This window comes from Bos javanicus, chromosome 22, assembly GCF_032452875.1.
Source record: "Bos javanicus breed banteng chromosome 22, ARS-OSU_banteng_1.0, whole genome shotgun sequence".
In the NCBI taxonomy this organism is placed as follows: domain Eukaryota; kingdom Metazoa; phylum Chordata; class Mammalia; order Artiodactyla; family Bovidae; genus Bos; species Bos javanicus.
The window spans coordinates 43,391,602-43,418,602 of record NC_083889.1 but is presented as its reverse complement, the minus strand read 5'-3'; the positions used below and the strand labels follow the sequence as shown (position 1 = coordinate 43,418,602).

The 27,001-nt window shown below is 35.7% G+C and overlaps 1 protein-coding gene across 33 annotated transcripts in view; it reads left to right on the top strand.

Annotated features, from left to right (window-relative positions):
* The window catches only part of SLMAP (sarcolemma associated protein), a 152,434-nt gene that overhangs the window by 83,752 nt on the left and 41,681 nt on the right, over positions 1-27,001 (top strand). For 7 of the 33 annotated variants that reach the window (XM_061396531.1, XM_061396548.1, XM_061396530.1 and 4 more), the window contains exons 3-13: positions 2,148-2,220; positions 9,384-9,420; positions 11,324-11,386; positions 15,522-15,617; positions 15,881-15,952; positions 17,477-17,617; positions 18,563-18,700; positions 19,960-20,128; positions 20,218-20,268; positions 20,762-20,812; positions 25,255-25,317. In XM_061396531.1, coding sequence (XP_061252515.1) covers positions 2,148-2,220; positions 9,384-9,420; positions 11,324-11,386; positions 15,522-15,617; positions 15,881-15,952; positions 17,477-17,617; positions 18,563-18,700; positions 19,960-20,128; positions 20,218-20,268; positions 20,762-20,812; positions 25,255-25,317 — 954 coding nt within the window. The remainder of the gene's footprint in view (positions 1-2,147; positions 2,221-9,383; positions 9,421-11,323; positions 11,387-15,521; positions 15,618-15,880; positions 15,953-17,476; positions 17,618-18,562; positions 18,701-19,959; positions 20,129-20,217; positions 20,269-20,761; positions 20,813-25,254; positions 25,318-27,001) is intronic. The other 26 variants (XM_061396563.1, XM_061396554.1, XM_061396559.1 and 23 more) reach the window with 7 other exon arrangements.

Sequence of the window (27,001 nt, the reverse complement as noted above, 5' to 3'; positions counted from 1 at the left end):
AGGAAAAAAAGAAAGTGAAAATGAAGTCGTGCCCAACTCTTTGTGACCCCATGGATAGTAGCCTGTACCAAGTTCCTCCGTCCATGGGATTTTCAAGGCAAGAGTACTGGAGTGGGTTGCCATTTCCTTCTCCAGGGAATCTTCCCAACCCAGGGATCAAAGCCAGGTCTCTCACATTGTAGACAGATGCTTTACCGTCTGAGCCACCAGGGAAGTCCAACACTGTGAACAAAGAAAGTGAAGTCACTCAGTGCAATCCTGGAGACCTGGGTTCAATCCCTGGGTCAGGAAGATCCCCAGGAGAAGGAAATAGCAATCCACTCCAGTATTCTTGCCTGGAGAATTCCATGGACAGAGGAGGCTGGTGGGCTACAGTCCATGGGGTCACAAAGGGTCGGACACGAATAAGTGATTAACACATACGCACATGGTACCAATAGCAAAATGAGAGGGTGGGCCTGAAATGAAGGTCAGTAGTTCGCAGCGGTAATTGCTATATGTTAGGCAGAGAGTTTAGAAGGATGCTCCATACCATAGATGATTCTCGAATCTGTGCTAGCTAGCACTTTACATATAATAAATTAGTTATTAAAATTAGTATTGAATAAACCATGCTAAATTTCTGAAGCTTACTGTGTGTGCATTTCCAGATAATAGCATAGTCATATTACTTAGTGTTAATAATGCTATCTTCACAATTCATGAACCTGATCACTTAACAGGTTGCCCTCATAATACGTTAGCTCTCTAAAGTCGGTTTTCCTGAGATGTAATTTACTTACAATACCAATTTTACACGTATAGTTCACTGAGTTTGACAAATATATACAATCACATGTCCACCACTCCTCTAATCAATTCAGTTGCATTCAGTCACACAGTCATGTCTGACTTTTTGCAACTCCATGGACTGCAGCACATCAGGCCTCCCTGTCCATCACCAACTCCCAGAGCTTGCTCAAACTTATATCCATAGAGTCGGTGATGCCATCCAACCATCTCATCCTCTGTCGTCCCCTTCTCCTGCCTTCAACCTTCCCAGCATTAGGGTCTTTTCTAAGAAGTCATTTCTTTGCATCAGTTGGTCAAATCTAATCATGATGTAGTGTATCTTCATCACCCTCCATTAGCTTTTGTTTTTTTAAAATATTTTTAAATATTTATTTGGCTGTGTGGGATCTTAGTTGCAGCGTGTGGGATCTAGTTACCTGACCAGGGATCAAATCCAAGCTGCCCTACATTAAGAACACAGAGTCTAAGCCACTGGACTACTAAGGAAGTCCCTCCCTCCATTAGCTTTTTTTTTTTAATCCTTCTATTAACATTTAATTAGAGTTTATTAAAGTAAATACAAAAACTCTTTGAACCCTGAAGAACATAGTATCTGAATAGAGAATTTTTTTAAATCAACTTTTAAACTATGGAAATAATTTTTTCTGTAAAATAAAGAGATATTCTGTACAAGTACTGCTCTTAAGAGGTTTTATCTCTTGAAATCTTCAGAAGGAGGAAGGAAGAAGCAAAGCAACTGTCCACTGAGTGACTGGTATAATGTTACATAAAGATGTTTGGAGGTGGAAGAAGAACCACCAAGAAAATAAAACCATAATTTTAAATACTGAGCTGGTAACTTCAGACTGGAGTTCTCACTAACAGCTCTGATACTAAATAGCAGAGAGTTGTATAAGTCCAAGCTGTTATTATACAGATTTTTAGAGTTTTGTGAGATATGGATAGGAGTTATAGGTTGGGCACAGGAGATTTAGGGGTAAAGACTGGCTAAAATTTAAACTAGGGGAATAGTTGTACTTAGGTTTTTATACTGGCATATAGGGGAGAAAGTACAACCCCCCCACACTCATTTATATATTTCCATATACTCAGATGACTTTATTGATTATTGCTATAGCATTGGAGGTTAGGACACTTTCAAGACAATTGTATGTGATTATGCCTTTTTTGTTGTGATTCAATATGGATACGAATGAGTTTCTCCAAGGGAATGAATATTGCTGTTAAACCAACAAAATTATTTTCTTTCCCAGAAGTTATTATATTTAAGAATAAAATATGTGTTTAATATGAGAGGTACAGAGATTTATGTTTAACCAATTATTTTATCCGTGTTATTTGTTTGTTTTAACCAGTTACCCATGGGTGTATTGTTTCCACAATAAAACTTTTTCTACCCGATGGTATGGAAGCCCGGCTCCGCTCAGAGTGAGTATAATTTAACGCTATGAAGTTTCTGTATTAATTACATTGGTTAATAATATTCCAGATGATATTATACAGTTAATACTTCAGAATTATTCTAATAATGTTAGAAAATTCATGTAGTGCTTTTGGAATATAATATACTTCTGTTTAATATAATTCAGTTTCACATTAGTTATAATTCTAGTAAATAATATATAAGAAAGCACAGTTATTTTGTTTCCAGAATTAACTTTGCAATGTATATTTTGATAAAAAATTAGTTCTTTAGATTATTTGGAGTATGCCAGTTATTAATGAATGATAATTGTATTCCTTTTAATCTGCGTGTCATATGACTTCTTAAACTATGGTTGCCTGTGAAGTTAATGCCAGTATCATAATCTTACAGGACTTTGAGGATGTTGACACAGTAGTCTATATTGGTGGGAGTTTTTGGAGGGATTTTCCAATTCTGTAGTTTTTTTTTTTTTTTTTCCTTTTTTTAATTGAAGCAGTGGAAAGGTCACTTAGAGGAAGACAACTTGAGAGGGGAATTTTGCTCATAAAATACAGATGTTAAAAGATAAACATATATACATTTTGATCTTGTACTTTTCACGATTATTATTAAGTGTTAGAGGGACTTAAAATAGTCTTTAGACTTAAGGATTTTTTAATTTTGAGAGGGAAACCTTGAATATGCTACAGGCTTATTTCTATCCCCAACAAAGTATTTTCTGTCCTATAAAAGCAGAAATGAATATCTAAGGGTGGGAGGTTGAGAGCAACAGTGATGAGAAGGTACAGTAGAGTGCTGAGTAGGAGAGAGAGAAGGAGAAAGGAAACAAAGAGAAGTCCTCTTGTTACTGTGATGGTGCTTTCATTAGGATTCTAGTATATTATGCTTTAGTTAGAGACTACCATTTTTTTTGTTTTTAACCTTTTAGGATATCTGAAGAAAACAAATTTTAAAACATTTTAAATTTAAAACATTAATCTGCTTCCTATTCTAAATTATAGTTTAATTATTAAAATATAATTAACTTTGGGAACATTAATGTGACTTAGTTTTTAATATGACTTAGTCAAGAGTTAAGGTTTTAAAAATAAGAGTAACTGTTAATTGACTAATAATGAATGGCTTCTTAAAGACTTTGATGTTTGTATTTAACGAGATTTTTCTTTCATGGATTCAGAAGCTTTGAGCAGCTTCTTCAAGGGTCATCTCTGTTCTCAGGTTCCATCCAGTAGGGCATGTGAATTTTTTCAAAGTCTGTACTGGTAAATTGTGTTCCTGTCCCTCTTGTTTCCCCAGTGCTTTTCATCTTTGTTCCTGTTGCTTTCTCTTTGTTTGGTTTTTCTTATGTGGTTAAATGTTAGCATCATTTAAAATTTTACTGCCAGTTTCATTGTACATAATCTAGCTGACTTTCTGAAGAAGATGAATTTTTGAACAGACAATTAATTCTCTAGAGTTGCAGGAAGGTCAGAATGGTCTTTAAAAATAAACAGTCTGGTTCAAAGCCCAACTCCACCTATTCTGTGACTTGATCAGGCCTCCCTTTTCTCATTTGAAAAAGGAAGTTAATAATGGTACCTATTGAACAGAAATTTTCTAAGGAGGATTAAGCAAGATTGTACACTTAAAGCACTTGGTGTAATACCTGGTTCAGAGTGAGCACACGATGAATAGTGTTTCTGTTATTGTAATCTAGTATTTTTTTTAGCAATCAAGATGCTTTTAAGTATGCCAGATTGTTTGGAGTTTAAGATACATTATGTAGATATCATATAATTTTTTTTCAGGTTTTTCAGTGGGTATACTATTTTCAAAAAGCTGATTCTTTTTTCTTCTTTGATTGTATTATATTTTACAAATAGTTTTCCAATAATAAAAATGAGAGAAATTGCCTATAATACCACCACCTTGACACTAAATAATAGTTTTTCTTTTCTACAATTCCTTGTTGCATATCAACTCTTTGCATAATTCAAACAAAATACACCTAAGTCCACAATACTTTTTGTCAAGTACAAAATATATCTTGTGGAATGTTTTGCTAGATTTTTAGACTTCTGTTGATTAAAGAGATTTTCATGAGAACAGAAAATATTCTTATTGGGTCACTAAGAAAACTATATTAAAAAAAAAAAAACTTCCATTAATACCATATGCATCTATTTAGACTTTATTAAGTTCATTTCCTTGTATGTGCATATCTACAGAGAAAAGGATACGTATCCAAAACAGCTATATCTGGGTGCTGGCATTGGGTTCAGTTCAGTTCAGTCACTCAGTCATGTCTGACTCCTTGCGACCCCATGAATTGCAGCACGCCAGGCCTCCCTGTCCATCATCAACTCCTGGAGTCTACCCAAACTCATGTCAATTCAGTCGGTGAGGAGAAGGTGAAGGAGAAGGCAACGGCACCCCACTCCAGCACTCTTGCCTGAAATATCCCATGGACGGAGGAGCCTGGTAGGCTTCAGTCCATGAGGTTGCTGAGTCAGACATGACTGAGCGACTTCATTGTCACTTTTCACTTTCATGCACTGGAGAAGGAAATGGCAACCCACTCCAGTGTTCTTGCCTGGAGAATCCCAGGGACAGGGGAGCCTGGTGGGCTGCCATCTATGGGGTCGCACAGGGTCAGACATGACTGAAGCGACTTAGCAGCAACCATCCAACCATCTCATCCTCTGTCATCCCCTTCTCCTCCTGCCCTTAATCTTTCCCAACATCAGGGTCTTTTCCAATGAGCCAGCTCTTTACATCAGGTGGCCAAAGTATTAGAGTTTCAGCTTCAACATCAGTCGTTCCATACAACACTCAGGACTGATCTCCTTTAGGATGGACTGGTTGGATCTCCTTGCAGTCCAAGGAACTCTCAAGAGTCTTCTCCAACACCACAGTTCAAAAGCATCAATTCTTCGGTGCTCAGCTTTCTTTATAGTCCAAATCTCACATCCATATATGACTACTGGAAAAATCATAGCCTTGACTAGATGGATCTTTGTTGGCAAAGTAATGTCTCTGCTTTTTAATATGCTGTCTAGGTGGGTCATAACTATTATCTAGGTTGGTCATAAGCGTCTTTTAATTTCATGGCTGCAGTCACCATCTGCAGTGATTTTGGAGCCCCCAAAAATAAAGTCAGCCACTGTTTCCACTGTTTCCCCATCTATTTGCCATGAAGTAATGGGACTGGCTACCATGATCTTAGTTTTCTGAATGTTGAGTTTTAAGCCAACTTTTTCACTCTTTTCTTTCACTTTCATCAAGAGGCTCTTTAGTTCTTCTTCACTTTCTGCCATAAGGGTGGTGTCATCTGCATATCTGAGGTTATTGATATTTCTTCTGGCAATCTTGATTCCAGCTTGTGCTTCATCCAGCCCACCATTTCTCATGATGTACTCTGTGTATAAGTTAAATAAGCAGGGTGACAATATACAGCCTTGACGTACTCCTTTTCCTATTTGGAACCAGTCTGTTGTTCCATGTCCAGTTCTAACTGTTGCTTCCTGACCTGCATGCAGGTTTCTCAAGAGGCAGGTCAGGTGGTCTGGTATTCCCATCTCTTGAAGAATTTCCATAGTTTGTTGTGATCAACAGAGTCAAAGGCTTTGGCATAGTCAATAAAGCCAAAGATGTTTTTCTGGAACTCTGTTGCTTTTTCAGTGATCCAGCAGATGTTGGCAATTTGATCTCTGGTTCCTCTGCCTTTTCTAAAGTCAGCTTGAACATCTGGAAGTTCACAGTCCATGTATTGCTGAAGCCTGACTTGGAGAATTTTGAGCATTAATTTACTAGCGTGTGAGATGAGTGCAATTGTGAGGTAGTTTGAGCATTCCTTGCCTTTCTTTGAGATTGGAATGAAAACTGATCTGTTCTAGTCCTGTGGCCACTGCTGAGTTTTCCAAATTTGCTGGCATATTGAGTGCAGCACTTTCACAGCATCATCTTTTAGGATTTGAAATAGCTCAGCTGGAATTCTATCACCTCCATTAGCTTTGTTCGTAGTGATGTTTCCTAAGGCCGACTTGACTTCCCATTCCACGATGTCTGGCTCTAGGTGAGTGATCACACCGTCATGATTATCTGGGTCATGAAGGTCTTTTTTGTATAGTTCTTCTTTGTATTCTTGCCACCTCTTCTTAATATCTAATGCTTCTGTTAGATCCATACCATTTCTGTCCTTTATCGAGCCCATCTTTGCATGAAATGTTCCCTTGGTATCTCTTATTTTCCTGAAGAGATCTCTAGTCTTTCCCATTCTGTTTCCCATTTCCATCCTCAACTTCTTTGCACTGATCACTGAGGAAGGCTTTCTTATCTCTCCTTGTAATTCTTTGGAACTCTGCATTCAAATGGGTATATCTTTCCTTTTTCCTTGCTTTTCACTTTCTTCTTTTCACAGCTATTTGTAAGGCCTCCCCAGACAGCCGTTTTGCTTTTTTGCATTTCTTTTTCTTGGGGATGGTCTTGATCCCTGTCTCCTGTACAGTGTCACGAACCTCTGTCCATAGTTCATCAAGCACTCTGTCTATCGGATCTACACCCTTAAAATCTATTTCTCACTTCCACTGTATAATCGTAAAGGATTTGATTTAGGTCATACCTGAATGCTCTAGTGGTTTTCCCTATTTTCTTCAATATAAATCTGAATTTGGCAATACGGAGTTTATGATCTGAGCCACAGTCTGCTCCTGGTCTTGTTTTTGCTGACTGTATAGAGTTTCTCCATCTTTGGCTGCAAAGAATATAATCAGTCTGATTTCGGTGTTGGCCATCTGGTGATGTCCATGTGTAGAGTCTTCTCTTGTGTTGTTGCAAGAGGGTGTTTGCTATGAGCAGTGTGTTCTCTTGGCAGAACTCTATTAGCCTTTGCCCTGCTTCATTCTGTAGTCCAAGGCCAAATTTGCTGTTACTCCAGGGGTTTCTTGACTTCCTACTTTTGCGTTCCAGTCCCCTATAATGAAAAGGACATCTTTTTTGGGTGTTAGTTCTAGAAGGTCTTGTAGATCTTCATAGAACCATTCAACTTCAGCTTCTTCAGCATTCCTGGTCGGGGCATAGACTTGGATTACCGTGATATTGAATGGTTTGCCTTGGAAACGAAGAGAGATCATTCTATCGTTTTTGAGATTGCATCCAAGTACTGCATTTTGACTCTCTTGTTGACTATGATGGCTACTCCATTTCTTCTAAGGGCTTCTTGCCCACAGTAGTAGATATAATGGTCATCTGAGTTAAATTCACCCATTCCAGTCCATTTTAGTTCACCGATTCCTAGAATGTCAGCATTTACTCTTGCCATCTCCTGTTTGACCACTTCCAGTTTGCCTTGTTTCATAGACCTAACATTCCAGGTTCCCATTCAAATTGCTCTTTACAACATTGGACCTTGCTTCTATCATCTGTCACGTCCACAACTGGGTGTTATTTTTGCTTTGACATTAGGTAATTTTTATTTATTTCCTCATGCTTTACTTTACATGTTTTCTATAGTCAATATTTATTTTTTTTATAAAATCAAGAAAAAGAAACTAACATTTAAAACATCTGTTCCATTTTTATGGGGCAGAGAAGAAAAACTAAAATAGTATATACCTTTTTAAACCTTCAGTAGGCACCACATATGGTTTCTAGAGGTGCAGGGGTGAATTGTTCAGAGTGTCTGAGAACACATGTAAAATCAGAGAAGCAGAGCAGGGGATTAATATGGTCTTGGTGGGAGTCTGTATAGCATACTATGGGGGCTCAGAAGGGAGGTGGGTGATAGTACTTAATATTCCATTTTATTCAGCATCTTAGTGTCCTTGTGACTAATTGAATTGAAATTTTTCTTAGGGGTTTGTAGTTACTACAGTGAAATCAGAATTTCCATTCCTATTTTTAAGTCCTGCAAGATCAGTTCATCAGGAACTTACCCGATGAACCAGCTGAATCTAAAAACTTTACCTAATCAACCATCAAGCTGACTGTGACTCGATTGGCCTCTTGGATATGGAGTGAGGAACAACTGGTAGGGGGCATGAGTGGCAGCCTTGATTTGTGCTCCATCTGCGCCCATCCCCCCCCACCCCCTCATCCCCACCTCTACACACACACACTCACACTCACATTACAGTATCTTACAGGGCATTTTAAGCAGGAACCCTGGCTTCCATAGCTGCTCTGTTCTCAAGGGAGTGGTAGTACTGATCAAGTGCTACTATGTCTTATTATAAGGTACTGTTAAAACAAGTACTGTTTTAACTTTTTATTTATATTAGCACATTAAACGGGGGAGCCTGGTGGGCTGCCATCTATGGGGTCGCACAGTCGGACACAACTGAAGCGACGCAGCAGCAGCAGCAGCAGCACATTAAAATACTCAACAGTAATCCTATGTGGTTAATTTTATGATAATCTCCATTTTATGGATGAGGAAGCTGACACCTATAATGGTTAGATAACTTGCTCAAGATTGTACACCTGGCTAAGTAGAGCCAAAATTTGAACCCAGTCAGTATGGCTTTTGAGCCCCATGTTTAACTTCTCCACAACACTGCCTCTTTTATACTCTACAAGGCCAAAAAGGGTGTTAGTACCAAGTGATAGTGTGTTTAATGTTTAATTTCAAAGTGATATACTGAGTTTAGCCTCATGACTACATATAAACTTGTAAGTGTGTGAGGTAGCTGGGTAGAGAAGAATAGTACTTATGTTTTGATTGCTAAAGTTGTACTCCACTAGAACATATTTCCAGATTCTAACCTTCTTTACTGTAGAGCTTTGCTTTTTAAGACTTTCTGTGTAGGACTACTTAATTTTAAAAGAACTTAATTTACATGTTACAAAATTTTAAATGGATAGTTTAAGGAGTGCTTCTTTTCTGTTTAGTTCCTATAACCAAGGAATTCACCATAGACCTCATTAATAGTAGATCCAGCAAGGGCATTTAATGTATTTTGGATTTTGAATTTGTGTTTAGAAATATATTACTGTGTAAAAGGTTTGTGTATTTATTACCTTATTTTCCAACAATAATGTATGTTTATGAAGGATAACAAATAATGCATTCTTTTAATTAAATGAAAGAAAGTGTAACAACTTCGGGGTTTAAAATATGCTCATACTGTCATACTCTTTTCCTCTGTTGTCAGAAAGTTAGATAAAAATTCTAAATTTTACTTTTCAGTGTCATCCATGCTCCATTACCAAGTCCTGTTGACAAAGTAAGTTGCTAATGATTATTTTTTTCCAAACTGATTCAGCTGTATTGCTTTTGAAAATGTTTTTGTTTGTTTTAAATATGCTTTACCTAGAAATTTAATTCTCTTTTGTAACAAAATGTAAGAGTGCATTTGGCTGTATAGTTATTCTAGTCTGATCTTCAGTAACTAGAGAATGTACAATGGATGTTTTTTAAGGAAAAAGCCTTTGTTATCTCAATTAGTGGCTGACTCTTAGCTATAGGGAGGAAGTGTTAGTTACTACTTTTTATTCTGAAATATGTTTCTGCCTAGAAATATTTGTTAAAGCTTTGTGTTTAGATAATTTACTCAAAATATACTTACACATGGAAATAAAACAGAAGTACAGGCTTACATAAATTGCTCTTTTATTGTCCTTGAAGATCAATTTACTTGACTTGGACAGAAACTTTGCATTAATTAATTATTAGAAAAAATTTTTTTCTTTTGTTTAGAAATAACAGTGTATTAAACAGTAGGTATTCTTGCTCGATAGCAAAAAAAAAAAAAGTCATTTGTATCTTTTGGCATTAAAGCGGAGCTATTGGGAGAAATATTTTCCTTTTTATTTTCCTTTCCATTTGGATAAAGAATGAAAGCCTACCTGAAACTGAAGTTATCTGTTAGATTCCTTTTTTAGAAGTAAGCGTGGTTAATCATCAACTTCAGCAATACCAAGAATCATTTTAGAAGTAAATAGTGGCCCTGCTTATTCAGGGGAGAGGGCAGTGGCACCCCACTCCAATACTCTTGCCTGGAAAATCCCATGGACGGAGGAGCCTGGTAGGCTGCAGTCCATGCTAAGGGTCAGACATGACTGAGCGACTTCACTTTCACTTTTCACTTTCATGCATTGGAGAGGGAAATGGCAACCCACTCCAGTGTTGTAGCCTGGAGAATCCCAGGGACAGGGGAGCCTGGTGGGCTGCCATCTATGGGGTCGCACAGAGTTGGACACGACTGAAGCGACTTAGCAGCAGCAGCAGCTTATTCAGGACTAACTTTAAAAAAATAATAATGTCACCTCTTGTCTTCTATTTAGAATATTAATTTTAAAAATAGACTTTCTGAGCTTAATAAGGAATGATGTTGTTAACATTACTAGTAAGTTAATATACAAGGCTAGGACAGTATTGAAAATGTTACAGCAACCTGTTAGTGCCTTTCTCTTTTTTTTAATAATGCTATGGTTCTGTATTTCACACCCAGGAGAAACCCTTTATAGTTATTTCTTCCCATACTCTTGCATTCTAAGCATTTCTGCTATGACTTATAATGTTTGAACACCATTATTGAACACCATTATTTCCCATCTTTTTCTTCTTAAAACCTACCTATCATTAAAAGGGAAAAAAAAGGTAAACCATTTTTCATTGCCTCTGGCCATTGGACAAAGTATTGTATTTCGTGTCCTGCTTCCTCCCCCACAGCCCCCACATACAAATATCATTTTGAAGATGGCTACTTCTAAATGAATTGTGACTTGTTAACATATTGAAGAACTATTTAACAGTGTATTTTAAAGGAAAGACTGTAGATCTGTTGATTTAGCAGGTATTATTTCTGGGTAAAGAAAAGGCTATATTGCCTTTGTGCTATAAGTTTGTGATTTGGTTTATCAAGAATGTTTTCATGGATAGCACTTGTCGTACCATCCTGGTTGTAAATCTCAAACTGATCACTATAATACAATACCATCTATAGGTTCTAGACACAGAGCAGAAATATTTTGAAAACTAAAGGAAATCAATTAGAAAAATAGAATTTGAAAAAATTACTTATTTTGCACGTTTCAGTAAATAGGCATTTCAAGGACTTGGTTTGGCTTTAGTATCTTCTGCAAATATTTTGTGTGACTGTTGATGGTATGTCCTTTTGTTTCTAGGTTGCTGCTAACACTCCAAGTATGTACTCTCAGGAACTATTCCAGCTTTCTCAGTATCTTCAGGTAAAGTAAATCTTGAGATTTCTTTGTCTTTAAAAGCAGAACTTAGATTTGATTTTGCTAGTTGACAAATATGGGCTATAGAAATATTGGCTACATACAAATACAAAGGAAATACATTTTCAAAGTAAAAAAAGGAACTAAAAATAGTTTTTATAAAAAAAATAGGATTTAAAAAGTCAGAATTGTTAAGTCTGGAGAAGATAAGGTTCTATACAAGAGAAGTTTTTTTCCTTCAAATATGAAGAAATTCCACCGTGTTTCTTTATCCAAATGTGAGTTTTATATAAAATTAAACCTGGAGAGATTTTGGGTGCTATTTATAGCTATAATAGCAAATAATATGAACCATTAAAATATTAACTGGGTTTCCCTGGTGGCTCAGATGGTAAAGAATCCGCCTGCAGTGCAGGAGACCTGGGTTTGATCACTGGGTTGAAAACATCCCCTGGAGGAGGACATGGCAACCCACTCTAGTACTCTTGTCTGGAGAATCCCCATGGACAGAGGAGCCTGGCGGGCTGCAGTCCATGGGGTTGCAAAGAGTTGGACATGCTGAGCGACTCAGCACACAAAATATTAACTATTAATAGTAAATATATAACACTTACTATATCCCAGACTCTAGTCAAGCACTTTACCTATATTAATTCACTTAATCTTTATAAAAATCCTATAAAATACATATTTTATACCCATTTTTATAGATGGACTTACTGAGGGACAGGAAGTTTAAATAATTTGCACAGTATCACATACCTAGTATGTGAATGAGCTGGGACTTGAACAAAGACAAGTCAGACCTCAGAGTCTCTGCCCATAAATACTGTTCTGTGCTGCTCAGGCTGTAGAAAGATTTCTTGACAGGACAGATACTATTGTAGAATGGGCTCTTGTAGTTAAAGAACATAGAAATCTCGAGAAAAAATATAAGTGATTGTTCTTTCTTTTTTTTCTTTCTTTCTGATTTTGATAGATTTCGACTGAATTATGGTTTTATATCTATAGAACCATATGTATATATATAGATATATATCTATAGAGCATATCTATATATGCTCTTAATATCTGAAGAGCATATCATAGGGAGCATGATTAAGGAAAACTCCGGATCAGGAGTTTAGAGATTGAGGTTTGTATCTTGATGCATACTAAATTAGTTCTGTGACCTTGGGTGATTCATTTTATATATGTACGTCTTCAGTTGCCTTTTGTTTAAAATGATAAGACCAAACCAGTGACCCTGGGTCCCTCCATTCTTCTATAGATCAATCACTAAGAGCAGTCCTACTGCAGTTAAAAATGAACACATATGTGAAAATTATCAGTGTATTAATCAGATCTTGTCTTCCCCCTGATTTGAAAAGTGGTTTCACACACTTTCAGGCTAGAGAACATAGACTCTATCCAGAATTCCCTGGATTTGATCTGTGGCTTTAACTTTGGACCTGTTGGAAAAGTTGTTTAACTCTTGTGTGCCTCACTTTCTTCATCCATGATATATGTATAGTAGCACTTACATCACAAAATTGTAAAGAATAAATGAATTAAAACAGGGAACTCCCTCGGAGTCCAGTGGTTAGAACTCAGTGCTTTCACTGCTAAGGGCCCGAGTTTGATCCCTAGTTGGGGAACTAAGATCCTCTAAGCCAAGTGGTGTGGCCAAAAGGAAAAAAAAAAAAAACATGTCAAGCGCTTAGAACAATGTCTGTCATGTAGAACGTATGCTATACATGTTGGTAGTTGTTTACCATTCAGCAGGAAGTCACATTAATTGACCTGCTGCTGCTGCTGCTAAATCGTGTGCGACCCCATAGAAGGCAGTCCAGCAGGCTCCCTCGTCCCTGGGATTCTCCAGGCAAGAACACTGGAGTGGGTTGCCATTTCCTTCTCCAATGCATGAAAGTGAAAAGTGAAAGTGAAGTCGTTCAGTCGTGTTCGACTATTAGCGACCCTGTGGATTGCAGCCTACCAGGCTCCTCTGTCCATGGGATTTTCCAGGCAAAGTACTGGAGTGGGGTGCCATTGCCTTCTCCCTTAATTGACCTAGCTCTCTCTTATTTTTTGAGGTAGAAGACATTTTTTTTTTTCACTTTCTCACCTCTTTTGTTATTTTATTTTTATTTGGAGGATAATTGCTTTACAGTATTGTATTGGTTTCTGCTGTACAACAACTTGAATCAGCCATACGTATACATACACTCTTCTCTCTTGAGCTTCCCTCCCGACCCCAGTCAGCCACCCACCCACTGAATCCCTGTCCTCTAGGGTGTCACAGAGCACCAGACTGGGCCCTAGCAGCTTACCACTAGCTCTCTGTTTTTACATGATAATGTATATATTTCAGTGCTGCTCTCTTAATTCACACCACCCTCTCCTTCCCTCAGTGTCCACAAGTTCATTCTCTATGTCTTGAGGTAGGAGAAACTTTGAGATTAATCTATTCTAACCTTCATTTTTCATATGAGAAATATGGGGCTTCTATGGGTAAAATGATTCCCAGGGCTATGTACTATAGTTACTATTCATTGTCAACTGTGACTCTAACGCTCTCATTCTAGCTCTCTCATTTCTACCTTTTTGTCAGTTCTTTGAATGTTCATAGTGGCATAATCGTTCACTGTTCTTTTTCTGATTCTTTGAGAGAAAATTATACTGGCTTGTCTTTTCTGTAAACATCTCTTGGAATTGCTGAAGTCCTAATGTGAGTTGTAAACCTTTTGAATAAAAACTGAAATAGATACATTTTGTGTCTCAGAACTAATCAACCATTCCTGGAAGTGTTAGGTATCTGTTAGGATGTGGTTCATGGAGTTATGAAACTCTAAATGGAATTGAGTAAAAAAGGTTAAATTACACCATCTAGTGGAAGTAATGGTTGTTTGCTGGGTTTTTGGTTTTGTTTTTAAGTAAAACTTTTTGTGTCATTAGTGCAATTTCCTGGATATTAGCAATGTTTTAGAAGCTTAAAATAAACTTAGCACCTAGTCACTTTTAAGTGTAAGCTGTATTTTAATGTGGGTTCTGAGGTGGTATGACTTTTATTAGAGTCCGTAATCTATACTTTCAGAGTTATATTAAAAAGCAGTTCCTCTAACTCTGATTAGGCCAGATTTTCCCTAATCATTATTTATCAAGGATATGGAGAGCAATAAATGCATGCTTTAAACCTCAAGTGCTATGTTTGAAGTATACACTTCTCAGTTGATGTAGCTCAGAGGTCTTAGGGTAGTAAATCTTCTTCTTTGGATAATGACAGGAATAGAACAAAGTGAAATTTAAAGTTTTGCCAGAACCACAACTGAATGCTGTGTGAGCATTTTCACCTTGGCTTGCAGTAAAGGAGACCTTCTTAACAGCTATCAAATGTTAACAAGTGACCTAGAGATAAGGCTTTGCTTGCCAATGTCTTTCTCTGGAACAATATTCCTTTGGAGCTGCCAAATAGTTATTTAACTCATTGACTCCCAACTACATTGAATTAACACTTGGCCTCGTACTTACGTTTGTGTGTGTATGTATGTGTGTGTGTGTATATATACACACATAATGCAGACTTGTATCATTTGTTGGATTTTTCTATTCTAGATTTTGTTCTTTTAAACTCATTCTTGTGAATGACAGTTAAAGAAACAAAAACAGATGACCTATTTCCTGTTATAGAGGAAGTTGCAGCGAGAGCACCCCTAACAGCACTACTTACAGTACCTCTCAACAAATAGGCTAAAATGATCTGTGTGTGAGTGTGTGTGTGTGTATGCGTGCACCTGTGCGCACTCAATTGTGTCCTATTCTTTGAAACTCCATGGAGTCTAGCCTGCCAGGCTTCTCTAACCATGGGATTTTCCAGGCAAGGATACTGGAGTGGGTTGCCATTTCCTTCTCCAGAGGATCTTCCTGACCCAGGGATTGAACCCGTGTCTCTTGCAGTTTCTGCCTTGGCAGGTGGAGTCTTTAACACTGCACCATCTGGGTTAAAATGATGTGGGCTAAATATATTATACTAAGTAGATTTATCAGGTTTGAAAGCAAGATACACTGTAGGATGTGAAACAAGAATGTTTTCAGAATGTGGTAATAATTGTCAAAGGAATCATGCTGAGGTTATTAGAATTTCTTTTGTGATTTATAATATTAGGAGGCCTTACATCGGGAACAGATGTTGGAACAGAAGTTAGCCACGCTTCAGAGGCTGCTAGCCATTACCCAAGAGGCTTCAGATACCAGTTGGCAGGTATTCCAGTTGCCTTTATACTCATAAAGCATTTAAGCACAGCTCAATATCCCTTAGATGGTTATTAAACTGAAACTAAAATTATGTAGCAGACAAAGGCATAGTTATTTCTTAATGAACAAATATTGAAAATTTATCATTTTAAACTGAATGTTGGTCAACTTTGTGATTTTTAGGTCTTTTTTTGTCAGTAGCAACCTTTTGATATATGTTATTTTTTAACTACTCTGGGATTTTATTTATATTTCATTTTTCTTTAACAGGCTTTAATAGATGAAGATAGACTCTTATCACGGTTAGAGGTTATGGGAAACCAATTGCAAGCATGCTCCAAAGTAAGTATCTTTCTCAAGTACCTAAAGAAAAAAATGCATTGGTTTTTACGTAGCTTCATTTCTTTGACTGTTATTTTGAATACATTCAAACACATCTATACATTTTTATCATTTTTAAAATCTTTTACCACTACATGGAATTTCACACATACATGTAAGTAGAAAAAATTGTATATAGTGGAGAAGGCAATGGCACCCCACTCCAGTACTCTTGCCTGGAAAATCCCATGGTCGGAGGAGCCTGGTGGGCTCCTGGGGTCGCTAAGAGTTGTACATGACTGAGCGACTTCACTTTCACTTTTCACTTTGATGCATTGAAGAAGGAAATGGCAACCCACTCCAGTGTTCCTGCCTGGAGAATCCCAGGGACGGGGGAGCCTGGTGGGCTGCCATCTATGGGGTCGCACAGAGTCGGACATGACTGAAGCGACTTAGCAGCAACAGCAGCAGTGAATACCCACATATAATTCTTTTTTCCATCATAGTTGATATTTGTTGGAGAAACTGGGTCTTTCACCCTGTACAATTTCCCTCAATCTGAAATGATACTTAAACCTTCTTGCTCCTCCTCTACACCATAAATTTATACAGACCATGGAATTCTCCAGGCCAGAATACTAGAGTGGTAGTGACATATTAGTGATCTTTGATTATCCTTTCCTATATTCATTCTTTTATTTTGTAAAAATGGTAATACTGTAATTCTCTTTTTCCTTCATTTACTAGGTGCATTACTTCTGTAAAGAGAAACTTACTCTCATAAACCATTTTATTTTCCTAAAGAACATTTTCTTTAGGAAGGGAAGGATGAGTGATTTTCTCCCTTTATTTACTGGATTTCAAAATAATGTTTTGGCTCCTTTTCATCTGCCAAAGAATGACCAATGAAGTATTTTTTTCCTCCAAATGAGATTTAAATATATATCATGGGTTAAACCTGTTTCGTTTTTCTTATTGATTCCCAGTTCTCCCATCTTTGGGAGACCTTCTTCAGGGACCTTCTTTAGGTTGACACCTGAGTTCTTCTGGTAGCACCCTACCAGACTTGGATAATAGCTTCCTGCTATCATATCAGACAAGGTAGTCCAGATTCATCTTGTACATTTCTTCCCTTAGACTTGGAATTAGCTTTTTCCTCAGGGTACTCTTATTCCTTTTGGTTTAGTTATGTGTTAAAATGCTTGACACCCTTTAAAGGTTAAGAGATTATTTTTGCCCATAAGTGTAAATATTGTGGCTTTCAGAGAATATGGCAAGTATTAATAGAATAGTTCATTCATTTTGTATACTTGGGAGAAATTTTCAGTTTACTTTGACTTTTTTCTGTTGAAAGTATGAGTTACTATGCTTGTGAGAGCATAATTTACTAATGTAACTTTTATATACAGCTTCAGTTAATACAGAGTTGACATAATTTCTGTTTGGAGGAACCTTAATATAGAACTCAGAGAACATCACAATGTGTTATTTTTTTCAAATGGTAAATACTTTAAAAAAATAACTATAAATATTTTTTAATCCTAGAATCAAACAGAAGATAGTTTACGGAAGGAACTTATAGCGTTACAGGAGGATAAACACAACTATGAGACTACAGCCAAAGAGTCCCTGAGGCGGGTTCTTCAGGAGAAAATTGATGTGGTTAGAAAACTTTCGGAAGTTGAGGTATTTCAGCTTAACAGACACTAACCAAGACTATGGTTTTACAATTTTAGCTTAAAAGTGCTAGCATTTCAAGACATTTCAAACCTGGGTATTAGTATATAGCTAGGAAGTTTTTTCTGTCCTATCTGGTGGGAAGGAGCAGTATGCTGTTTTCATTTTAGGAGTTCTTAGCTTAGCCACATGAGTTCTGGTGTTTATGGTCCCTAGTCAGTGATTAAGGAAATAAAAGCCTAACCAGGGAATTTTACTATTTACACTTTGGTTAGATTTCAGCCTCCACACAATGGACCATGATATGTGCCAGGGAATTGATCTCCTTTCATATAATTTTGTTTTTCTTCTGATTGAGGATAGTCGGTCTTAAGGCAGAGAGCTCCAGCACTACTCTTAGCTTCCCCATCCTCCAGAGAGGAAAATTGTGCCTGGATGGGGTTACTGTTTGCTTCTCCAGGGGATCTTCCCAACCCCAGGATCAAACCTGGGTCTCTGGCATGACAGGCAGATACTTTACCGTCTGAGCCACCAGGGAAGCCCAGTCTCAAAGTGAATGATTCACTGTCATATCATTAATATGATGTGTAAAGAAAGAAGAATGCTAATTGTCCTCTAATTTTGTTGATTGTGTGCACATTATTAAATGTGCTTTTAAGAAGTGATAGGCTTAAAATATTTTCAAGGCCAAAACTCATACCCCGTGACCTTTAAAAAGTGTGATTACATGAAGGATCAGCCTCTCCTTCCACGTTTCATTTTCCCAGGTTCTTTGTATTTTCTGTTTTAGCATGTACCTGAAGTAGATTGAAATTCTTTTGTTATTTAACTGAACCTTATATAAAGTCAAGAGTAGATTCTGATTTAGAACAGTCCATAGAATTATAGTTTGTATAAATTGAATTTAGAATGTGCATTTATTCTAAATCCGTTATCTGTAAACTTGAATTACAGCGAAGTCTTAGTAATACTGAAGATGAATGTACCCATCTGAAAGAAATGAATGAACGGACTCAGGAAGAATTAAGAGAATTAGCCAATAAATATAATGGAGCAGTTAATGAGATTAAAGATTTATCTGATAAATTAAAGGTATGTATTTCTCAAACTGGAAATATATAAATTTATCATCCCTAACATGCTGAATAGCTTAAGAATTTAGATATTGCTGAATAGTTGTTGATGGAAAATTTGGTAATGGTTTCAATTTATAGTATAAATCAGTTGCCATTTAACCCACATCCCATTACCAGTGATAATTAAAAGTTTGTAAAAGCTGACATATTTCCTTTGGATGAAAGTAAATAATGAGTAGTTCATAATAGGCATTTAAAAATATATAACAGTAAGTAGATAAGAATCAGCAAAACCCAAGATACTCAGACTTTTGGAAAACTGCTGCTGCTTCAGTCGTGTCCGACTCTGTGAGACCCCATAGACGGCAGCCCACCAGGCTCCCCCATCCCTGGGATTCTCCAGGCAAGAACACTGGAGCAGGTTGCCATTTTCTTCTCCAGTGCATCAAAGTGAAAAGTGAAAGTGAAGTCGCTCAGTCGTGTCTGACCCTCAGCGACCCCATGGACTACAGCCTACCAGGCTCCTCCGTCCATGGGATTTTCTAGGCAAGAGTACTGGAGTGGGGTGCCATAGGACCTGCTTTTCTTTAAGGTGTCCCAAATTCAGGGCCCAGCTAAGTTAGTGCTGGAGCAAACCCAGAGAGAACCTTCACGTGATTCCTTCCAGGAGGCCATAGCCTATGCGTGGACTGCAGCTCCCTGTAGCTATAGGATATTTAGGATAAGGACAGACCAGATCACATGTAATGCCATGTTGGTCCTATAAAATGTTAGAACTGAGTTTGTGAAGACCCGTCTTTATGTAATTCACACCATAGATTGAGTGGCCAGAAGATAACCCATTTGTTAACACAAGACCAGAACATAACTCCCATTCGTGTGAATGGTTAACCTATATAGCTTTAAATATTAGACTTGTTAAAAAGAGGTCATTTTAAAAAGAGCTTGATTCCTTTAGCTAAAAGTAATTTTGTTTAAAATTTCAGAATAAGCTACATCGTAGAACTTAAAAACTAATTGAAACAATAGTAATTTCAAGGAAAACCATATTTCCCTCTTGAAAAATGTGGTTTTCATTTTGACCCTTATAATCTATGTATGTATCGTGTTTGCTTGCTTGCTACAAGTTTTTCTCTCTAAGTTGATACAGAGGGATGACACAGTGCATATCACTTTTGACATCATTTACATGAATAAAAGGAGTCCTGCTTTAGACATCTTAAAATGAGGTCAGATTTTATTAAATAGCTGGATTTTCTTTTTCATTTTCAACAGATAGCAGAGGGAAAACAAGAAGAAATCCAACAGAAGGGACAAGCTGAGAAAAAAGAATTACAACATAAGATAGATGAAATGGAAGAAAAAGAACAGGAGCTCCAGGCAAAAATAGAAGCTTTGCAAGCTGATAATGACTTTACCAATGAAAGGCTAACAGCTTTACAAGGTAAGTTAGCTAATCCAGAAATTGATCTGATTTAATTTTTTCTTTCTTTTTATCTGTGAAATATCTTTTTCTTGGACTTTTATTTACAGTACGGTTAGAACATCTTCAAGAGAAAACTCTTAAAGAATGCAGCAGCTTAGGTAGGTGTCACCAAATTTCTTACTTAAAGCTGAATTTTTATCATTAAATTTTTGTTTACTATCTCACATTGTGTACTTGGCTTTCTTTAAGAGGGATGTTTTACATATTAGGTGTAAAGTATCTACCCTCTTTCAGAAAATTTCCTTTAAAAATACGCTTGATTGCCACCAGTGGGCACCATTGTGTAGTCTTTGAAAAATGAATGAAATTTATACATCTGAGATGGTCTGCTTAGAGATATTTAAATAAGAAAAACACATGAACAGCAGAATCCTTTTTCTTTTGAGTTTCATCGAAAGGTTACTAAGCAGTTTTAGCTTTTTCTCTAAGATGATAGAAAATGGCAAGTTGAACCCTTCTTATAAAAATAAATTTAAACTGTTCAGTCAGTCTTAATGTCAGTAGGAATACAAAATGCCATGGTTACACTTGAGACCAGTTTTAAAGTAATACTTTCTTTGATCAGGCAATGATACACTGTCTTAATCCTAGGGATACAAGTTGATGACTTCTTACCTAAAATAAATGGGAGCACAGAAAAAGGTAGTGTAAAAAACTTAAATATTTTTCTTTCATGATATCCTTTTTACTATTTAAGCAGGATAGAGAGGTCAGGGATTTTAGATTTTAAGTGTTTGGAGTGAAAAGCATGCTGTTCATAGACTATTAAATCCCATCTTTTAAAAGTCAAGCTTCCTTTTATTTTCTAGTTCTTAATTCTGTGAGCTGTGGTTAGATGTCCCTTGTTATATAGAAATTTCAGTTATTGAAATAGTAAGATTTTAATGATGTTCAACTTTAGTGTTGGTTTATATAACCTAGTATAGCTTCCCCTGCCTTCTACTATATTTTCAAAGATGATACCACCATTTTCTTCCATCAAGTACTGCTTTCTGGGGATAATTGGCCCCTGTTTTTTAATATCTGTGCCCTGCCCCCTTCCTGGCCAAGAGTTTACTTAAAAGTCCAAAAAAGAAACAAAAATAGAAAAAAAAAAAAAAAGTCCAGTGAGTCTTTGTATGTGTCATCGAAACTGCTCTCTTTGTCTGTTTCATCATTCAGAGAAAAGGGAGTCAGTCATGTATGCCGTCTGAAAAATTATTTTTTGTTCTTGATATCTTATCCTTCTTTCTGGATAGCTTGGGTTATCTCTTGCCACAAATGTATAACCACTGTTGGTTTTCCTACTGCAACATGGGTTTTCTACTCAATGGTTTCTATATTCCTTCAATCATGAAGATTTGTCCTCCCCTCCCCATTCATCCAACATTAACTGAGCACAAGCTATATGCCAGATCCTGCATTAGATGCTTAGAGTACAAAATGAATAAAATTATTTTCTGTGTTTACAAATATATGTGCCTCTCAACTCAGTTTTTATATATAGAAGATGCCAAGGTCAGTACCCGAAACTTCATACTAAATAGTTTTTCCATGTATCAGGGGATATCTTTATAATTCTTGGGCGGCATCTAAACTCTGATAAAGTTTGGAGGTGCTTTTTTGGTTTGTTTTGGTTTGGTTGGTTTGTTTTTAATCAGGAAGTGGAATAATAGGCTCAGGTAACCATGTATATGTGAGGTGCAAGATTAAGAGCTAATATTCCATGTATATAAAAATTGAAACCCTAAATTTAAAAAAAAGTTTCATCAGTCGTTATTTGACTATTTTATATATGCTTTGTGAAATAACATTAACACTATAAAATTTCAGTTTGAGTTTCAATTTGAGACTTTTTAAAGGTGTAGTTTATATTCATTGCACCATTATTATTAAAGTATATTTAGTAAACATATGTAAAAAGACTTTATCTTCATCTTCTAAAAGCTTCTCATTCTTAAATGGATTTATATTTTCTGTTGTTATTTTGCTCTTTTTACTCTTTCTGGCATATACACTTCTCATTCAAATCCATCACCCTTTTGACTTGAACGTGTATTTGTTGATAAAGCTAGTGTTAATTCAAGCTGGGAGCAGTCTATTTCTTTAGTTAACAATCTTTTTATGTACACTGAACCATCATTATGCTATTTAGAGTTGTAAAATTATGGCTTACAATTTTTTGCCAATTCTAGTTTATTTAAATGAGAAAAGCTGTAGACAACTCCTTGATTTAAAACTGAATAAGATATTAATATTTTGGATACCTTAGGGTACTCCTGGCTATGATTATTTTTCCCTTGCAGATGTTAGTGCTAAATTGAGTAGTGTGTGAGTGACTAATAGAATATCTTTAAAGAAACTGAGTAGTAGATACCTGGATAAGCACAGAAGCTTCATATTTAGTTACAGAGTAGATTATGGATAAGATGGGTCTCTTCTGAATCATTTATGATATACTAAGAGACTAATTATCAAGTATTCAAATATTGTCAAAGTCTGTAGTTATAATGTGCTATTAGATATAATTGTAACTAAAATTACTCTTTAAGCAGTAGAGGAAGAACCAAGTTTAGTTATAAGAGAATATTTCAAAAATGTCTGGAGAAGTTAAGATTAATAATACTTCTCCAGTAAACTCATTTTTAAGATTACTTAAATCTGAAGTAGCTGCTATAAGCACAACTTTGTACTATAATTTTTAAAATGTTACCTAGTAAGCGTATTTTGAATATATCTTAGATGGTATTTAGAAAAGTGCTGTCTAATAGAACTATCCTGAGTGCCACATACATGATTTAAAATTTTATGGTAGTCACATTAAAAATACAATAAGGAATAGCTAAATTTTTAATAATATATTTAATGATATGTTTACTTTAGCCCACTGTATCTAGAATATTATTTAAATATGTAGTCAATATTAAATGATTACAAATGAGTATTTCATGTTCTTTATTCCTTAGTAAGTTTTTGAGGCCTATAGATATTTAATTTTCGCTGACAACACATCTCAATTCAAACTAGCAACTTTTTTTAAGGGCTCAGTAGTCACATGTGGCTAATGGCTACTGTATTGGACAACACAAGTCTAAAAAATTTAAATACTTAGGTAACCCATGTATAAATAAAACACATTTTGTCTCATGATTCTTATTATGTTTCTGTGTCTACTTTTTCTTTGCATTCCTACAACCCTCTTTAGTATCACAGGACACCATCACCACTCCTCCTGCTCCCACACTTCAGTATCTGATTCGTGACTCCTGGTTTAGATGATCAGTGACATCTTTTATAGCCTTGGCAAAGTGAATTCCCTAGGGCTTGATTTCAAGTAATGAAATACTAAAAGTGTCGTGATCCAAATCATTTACATGCACTACCTGAAAGACTTTGCTCTCGCGTGTCTTAGGAAATAACCTTTGTGAAATTCACATGTATATTTATCTTTTATATTAATCTTGCATTTTATCTAAACTAGTATAGTAGATATTTTAATGTAGAATTATATAGTAAGATCAGAGTAAGTAAAAAGTTTGATTTTTGGCTTGGTGTGTGATGGTGGATTATCCTGCATTAATAAATTTCATCTGAAGTCTTGTGATGCTAGTTTGAAACTCGGTTTCAAATACGTTTTATACAGTCCTTTAGTTAGGCTAAAATTTAGTTTTACTGAGTTTTCATATTTAACAGTGATATTGTATAGTTTGAATTTTGAAAATGTTGTAGCTTACATAGAAAGTACTTTTTAAATTTCACTTTAGATTTTTTTTTTTTGATTTTTAATTTTTGTTGCAGTTAGGCTTATTTTTTCTTCTTGAGGCTATATTGTATCTCTCTATATTAATAATTTAACTATGCAGCTATACAATTATATAAACTATATATGACTGTGTGTATGTATATATATAAATATATATGTGTATATATAAAAATATATATATAAGAGAGCTGGTCTGACTTGGTGACTGAACAGCAACAACAAATAGAAAAATATATGTTTGCACACCATGTAGCTAGTAAAGGATAATGAGAGATTTAATGATGAATGATGATAAATAAGAAAGCTGTCGGTATAGATGTCAGAAGAGGTTATCCAGTGATCAGAGTAGGAGATGCCTTTGAAGCAAAGTTGAGATGATGTGAGGCCAGGTGGAGAAGAGAAAAGAAGCTTTTACCATCAGTCTGACTCATTGTCTTTAACAGGTTTTTGTGCTTTTACACCTTCAAGATAGTCATCATGTTGGAATGTATTTTTAACTCTTGAACTTCCAATGTCTGTTTGGTAGTTGTGAAAGATATAAATATGTACTTGAAGGATGTTATCCAGATTCAGAAGTCGGCTCTTTGAATCAAAGTAATTAAAAGTTTACTGTAGGAAAAGGGCTGAAACTTTTATTAGACTGTGGTTTTGATTCTCTTTACATATTTGGGAGAAAAATGTATTTAATCTGAGCAAAATCATTTACCAAGACCCTTATTTTAAAATGTACAGGCATTGATTTTAATCATTTAGGCAGAGGTAAACAGTGAAGTCATTTGATAGTATATGAAGTATAAATTAAGTGACTGGAGGAAAGACTACTTGTGAAACGAAAGTGTAAAGATTAAAATATTGTATCAGTTTCTTTACAATTGTAAGGCATTATGTTACGGCATTCTTAAAATATTTACTTTTTTGCCTCTTAACTAAGATGAATAACTTTGAATAGGGACTGTTAGGGAACAGTCATCTGAAAACCAATTCAATAAGAAATATAAAAATTTTAAATTAATGGTATTTATTAAGCTCACATGGAAAAAAGATGCATTTTAAAAGTGGGAGAAGCTTTTTAAAGCAATATATGACAATGGTGTTCTTGAACTATTTGGATAGAAACTGCACCTTTAAAAGCTAACCATTTGGGGTACAAATTAAGATTACATAATTACAGTTTTCACTCATTTAACTTCAAAATATGTCTGCTATTAGATATAGTAAACCTTGATTAACTTTATTCAGTTACCCATGTTAGTACAAACGTTTTGATTTTCCTACCTTTGCTGTTGGTTTTCAAAAACAGCAACAAAGACTATATCCTTAAAGGTGTTTCTTTCTTTATTAGAGCACTTGCTTTCAAAGAGTGGCGGGGACTGCACTTTTATTCATCAGTTCATAGAATGCCAAAGTGAGTACAGAGTATTTTTCACATTGATTTTAATTAAGTCAGGGGTCTAAATTGAAAAGTGAGAGGAAAAATGAAGATCTCCATGTGTTTGTTGTGGTAGAAGTGCACAAAGGCCGTCTTCAGACAGCAGTGATTCTTTACATACTGTTTCTGTTTCTCTCTTGTGAGAAAAGTGTTTCTCTTACATTTGCTTTCACAGGTGGAGGTGAGCATTTCATGTTCCTCACAAAAAAAAAAAAGATGAAGTTTCAACCTTTTTAATTGAAAATCATTATTGAGTAGTGAATAAAACAGAATGTCAAGGAACCAAATGTCTGGCTGCTTAAGAGACAAGAATAACGTTCACCTGTTTTACTGAAGTTCTACTTCTATCGCAGTTTCGGATTTTGAGTTCTCAGACAAATTTCTTAAACGATTAAATGATGTCACAAAAATAGTGATTTCGTTTGGGCATTAGGATAGCAAGAGCTTTCTAAGAGAAGTAGTAATAGATTGTCCTTCAGTGTGCCACCTACTGCCTACCCTGGAGAAGTTGTACAAGGCTAATTTTAATAATATTTTAAAGATAGACTGGTTGGCTTTTGAGGTGATCTATACCTCTGCTGAATTCTGAACAAAAGAATTGTGAAATCCCTCTTACTTGAAAATCATGTGACTGCTTAAATCTGTAACAATCACAAAGTTGTCTTATTCTCTTAGTTTCTTAGTAACAATTAAAGGTCACTATGTGTAGTAAAAATTTATTGATAAAATTTATACTTTCCCCTATCAGACACACACTTTGTCAGACTCTTTTTTTTCTTTCTGTTTGCTCTCTCTCTTTGAAAGGAGTGGTTTTCCAAATATTTCTGAACTCAGTTGATGGGTGTGCATGCATGTATGGTTACTCTCCCACCCTCTGTTCCCACATCGCCAATCTGAAGAGCATTCATGGATTGTAAGAGTCACACCTGGTAATTATAGCAGGCACAAATTCAACAGATCAAATATTACACTCCTTAGAGTTGCTTTAAGGAAACCTGAAATTTCATTGAATTGTTTTAGAAGAACTGTTTGTCCATTGAATATTGAATGTAAGCTTAATACTACTTTAAGCCAGATTTTTAATAAATATAGTGTATTTCTTTGTTCTTTAACAGTTTTTTCATGAAGCGAAGATTAGTGCATCTTTTTGTTACCTTCTGATTACTAACTCTCACTTTTATAGGCAGTTGACACAAGGATTTGGGCAAAATAATTGGTACCCACTGAAACCAACTAAAAGTAGAATATATGATCTAAAATATAAATCTTTAGGAAGATTTTATACTTAATTTTGTTACATGTGACCATTTAAAAATATTTTTATTTTCAACTTTTGGGGTTCATATTTGAACCTAAAGAAATAAGAGCAGAGAATTATCAAAATAATGTTTACTAAGGTACAGTTGGCAAAAATAATTTAAAGTATTATTATAAAATGTGTAAAATGTATAGCTTTAGTTTTAACACAGAGCAGTGTTTGTTTTAAATAAAGAAAAAGATGTTTGGATATTTTTTATTGAGTCATAGTTATGGAGATAAACATTCAGAGATTGAACAGAAGTTATATAAATTCTGGATTACAGCTATCCCTTCCATGGGGATATCAGCCAATAAGGTTATGTTTACAAGGACTATGTAATGGCATGGGAAAATGCTAAAT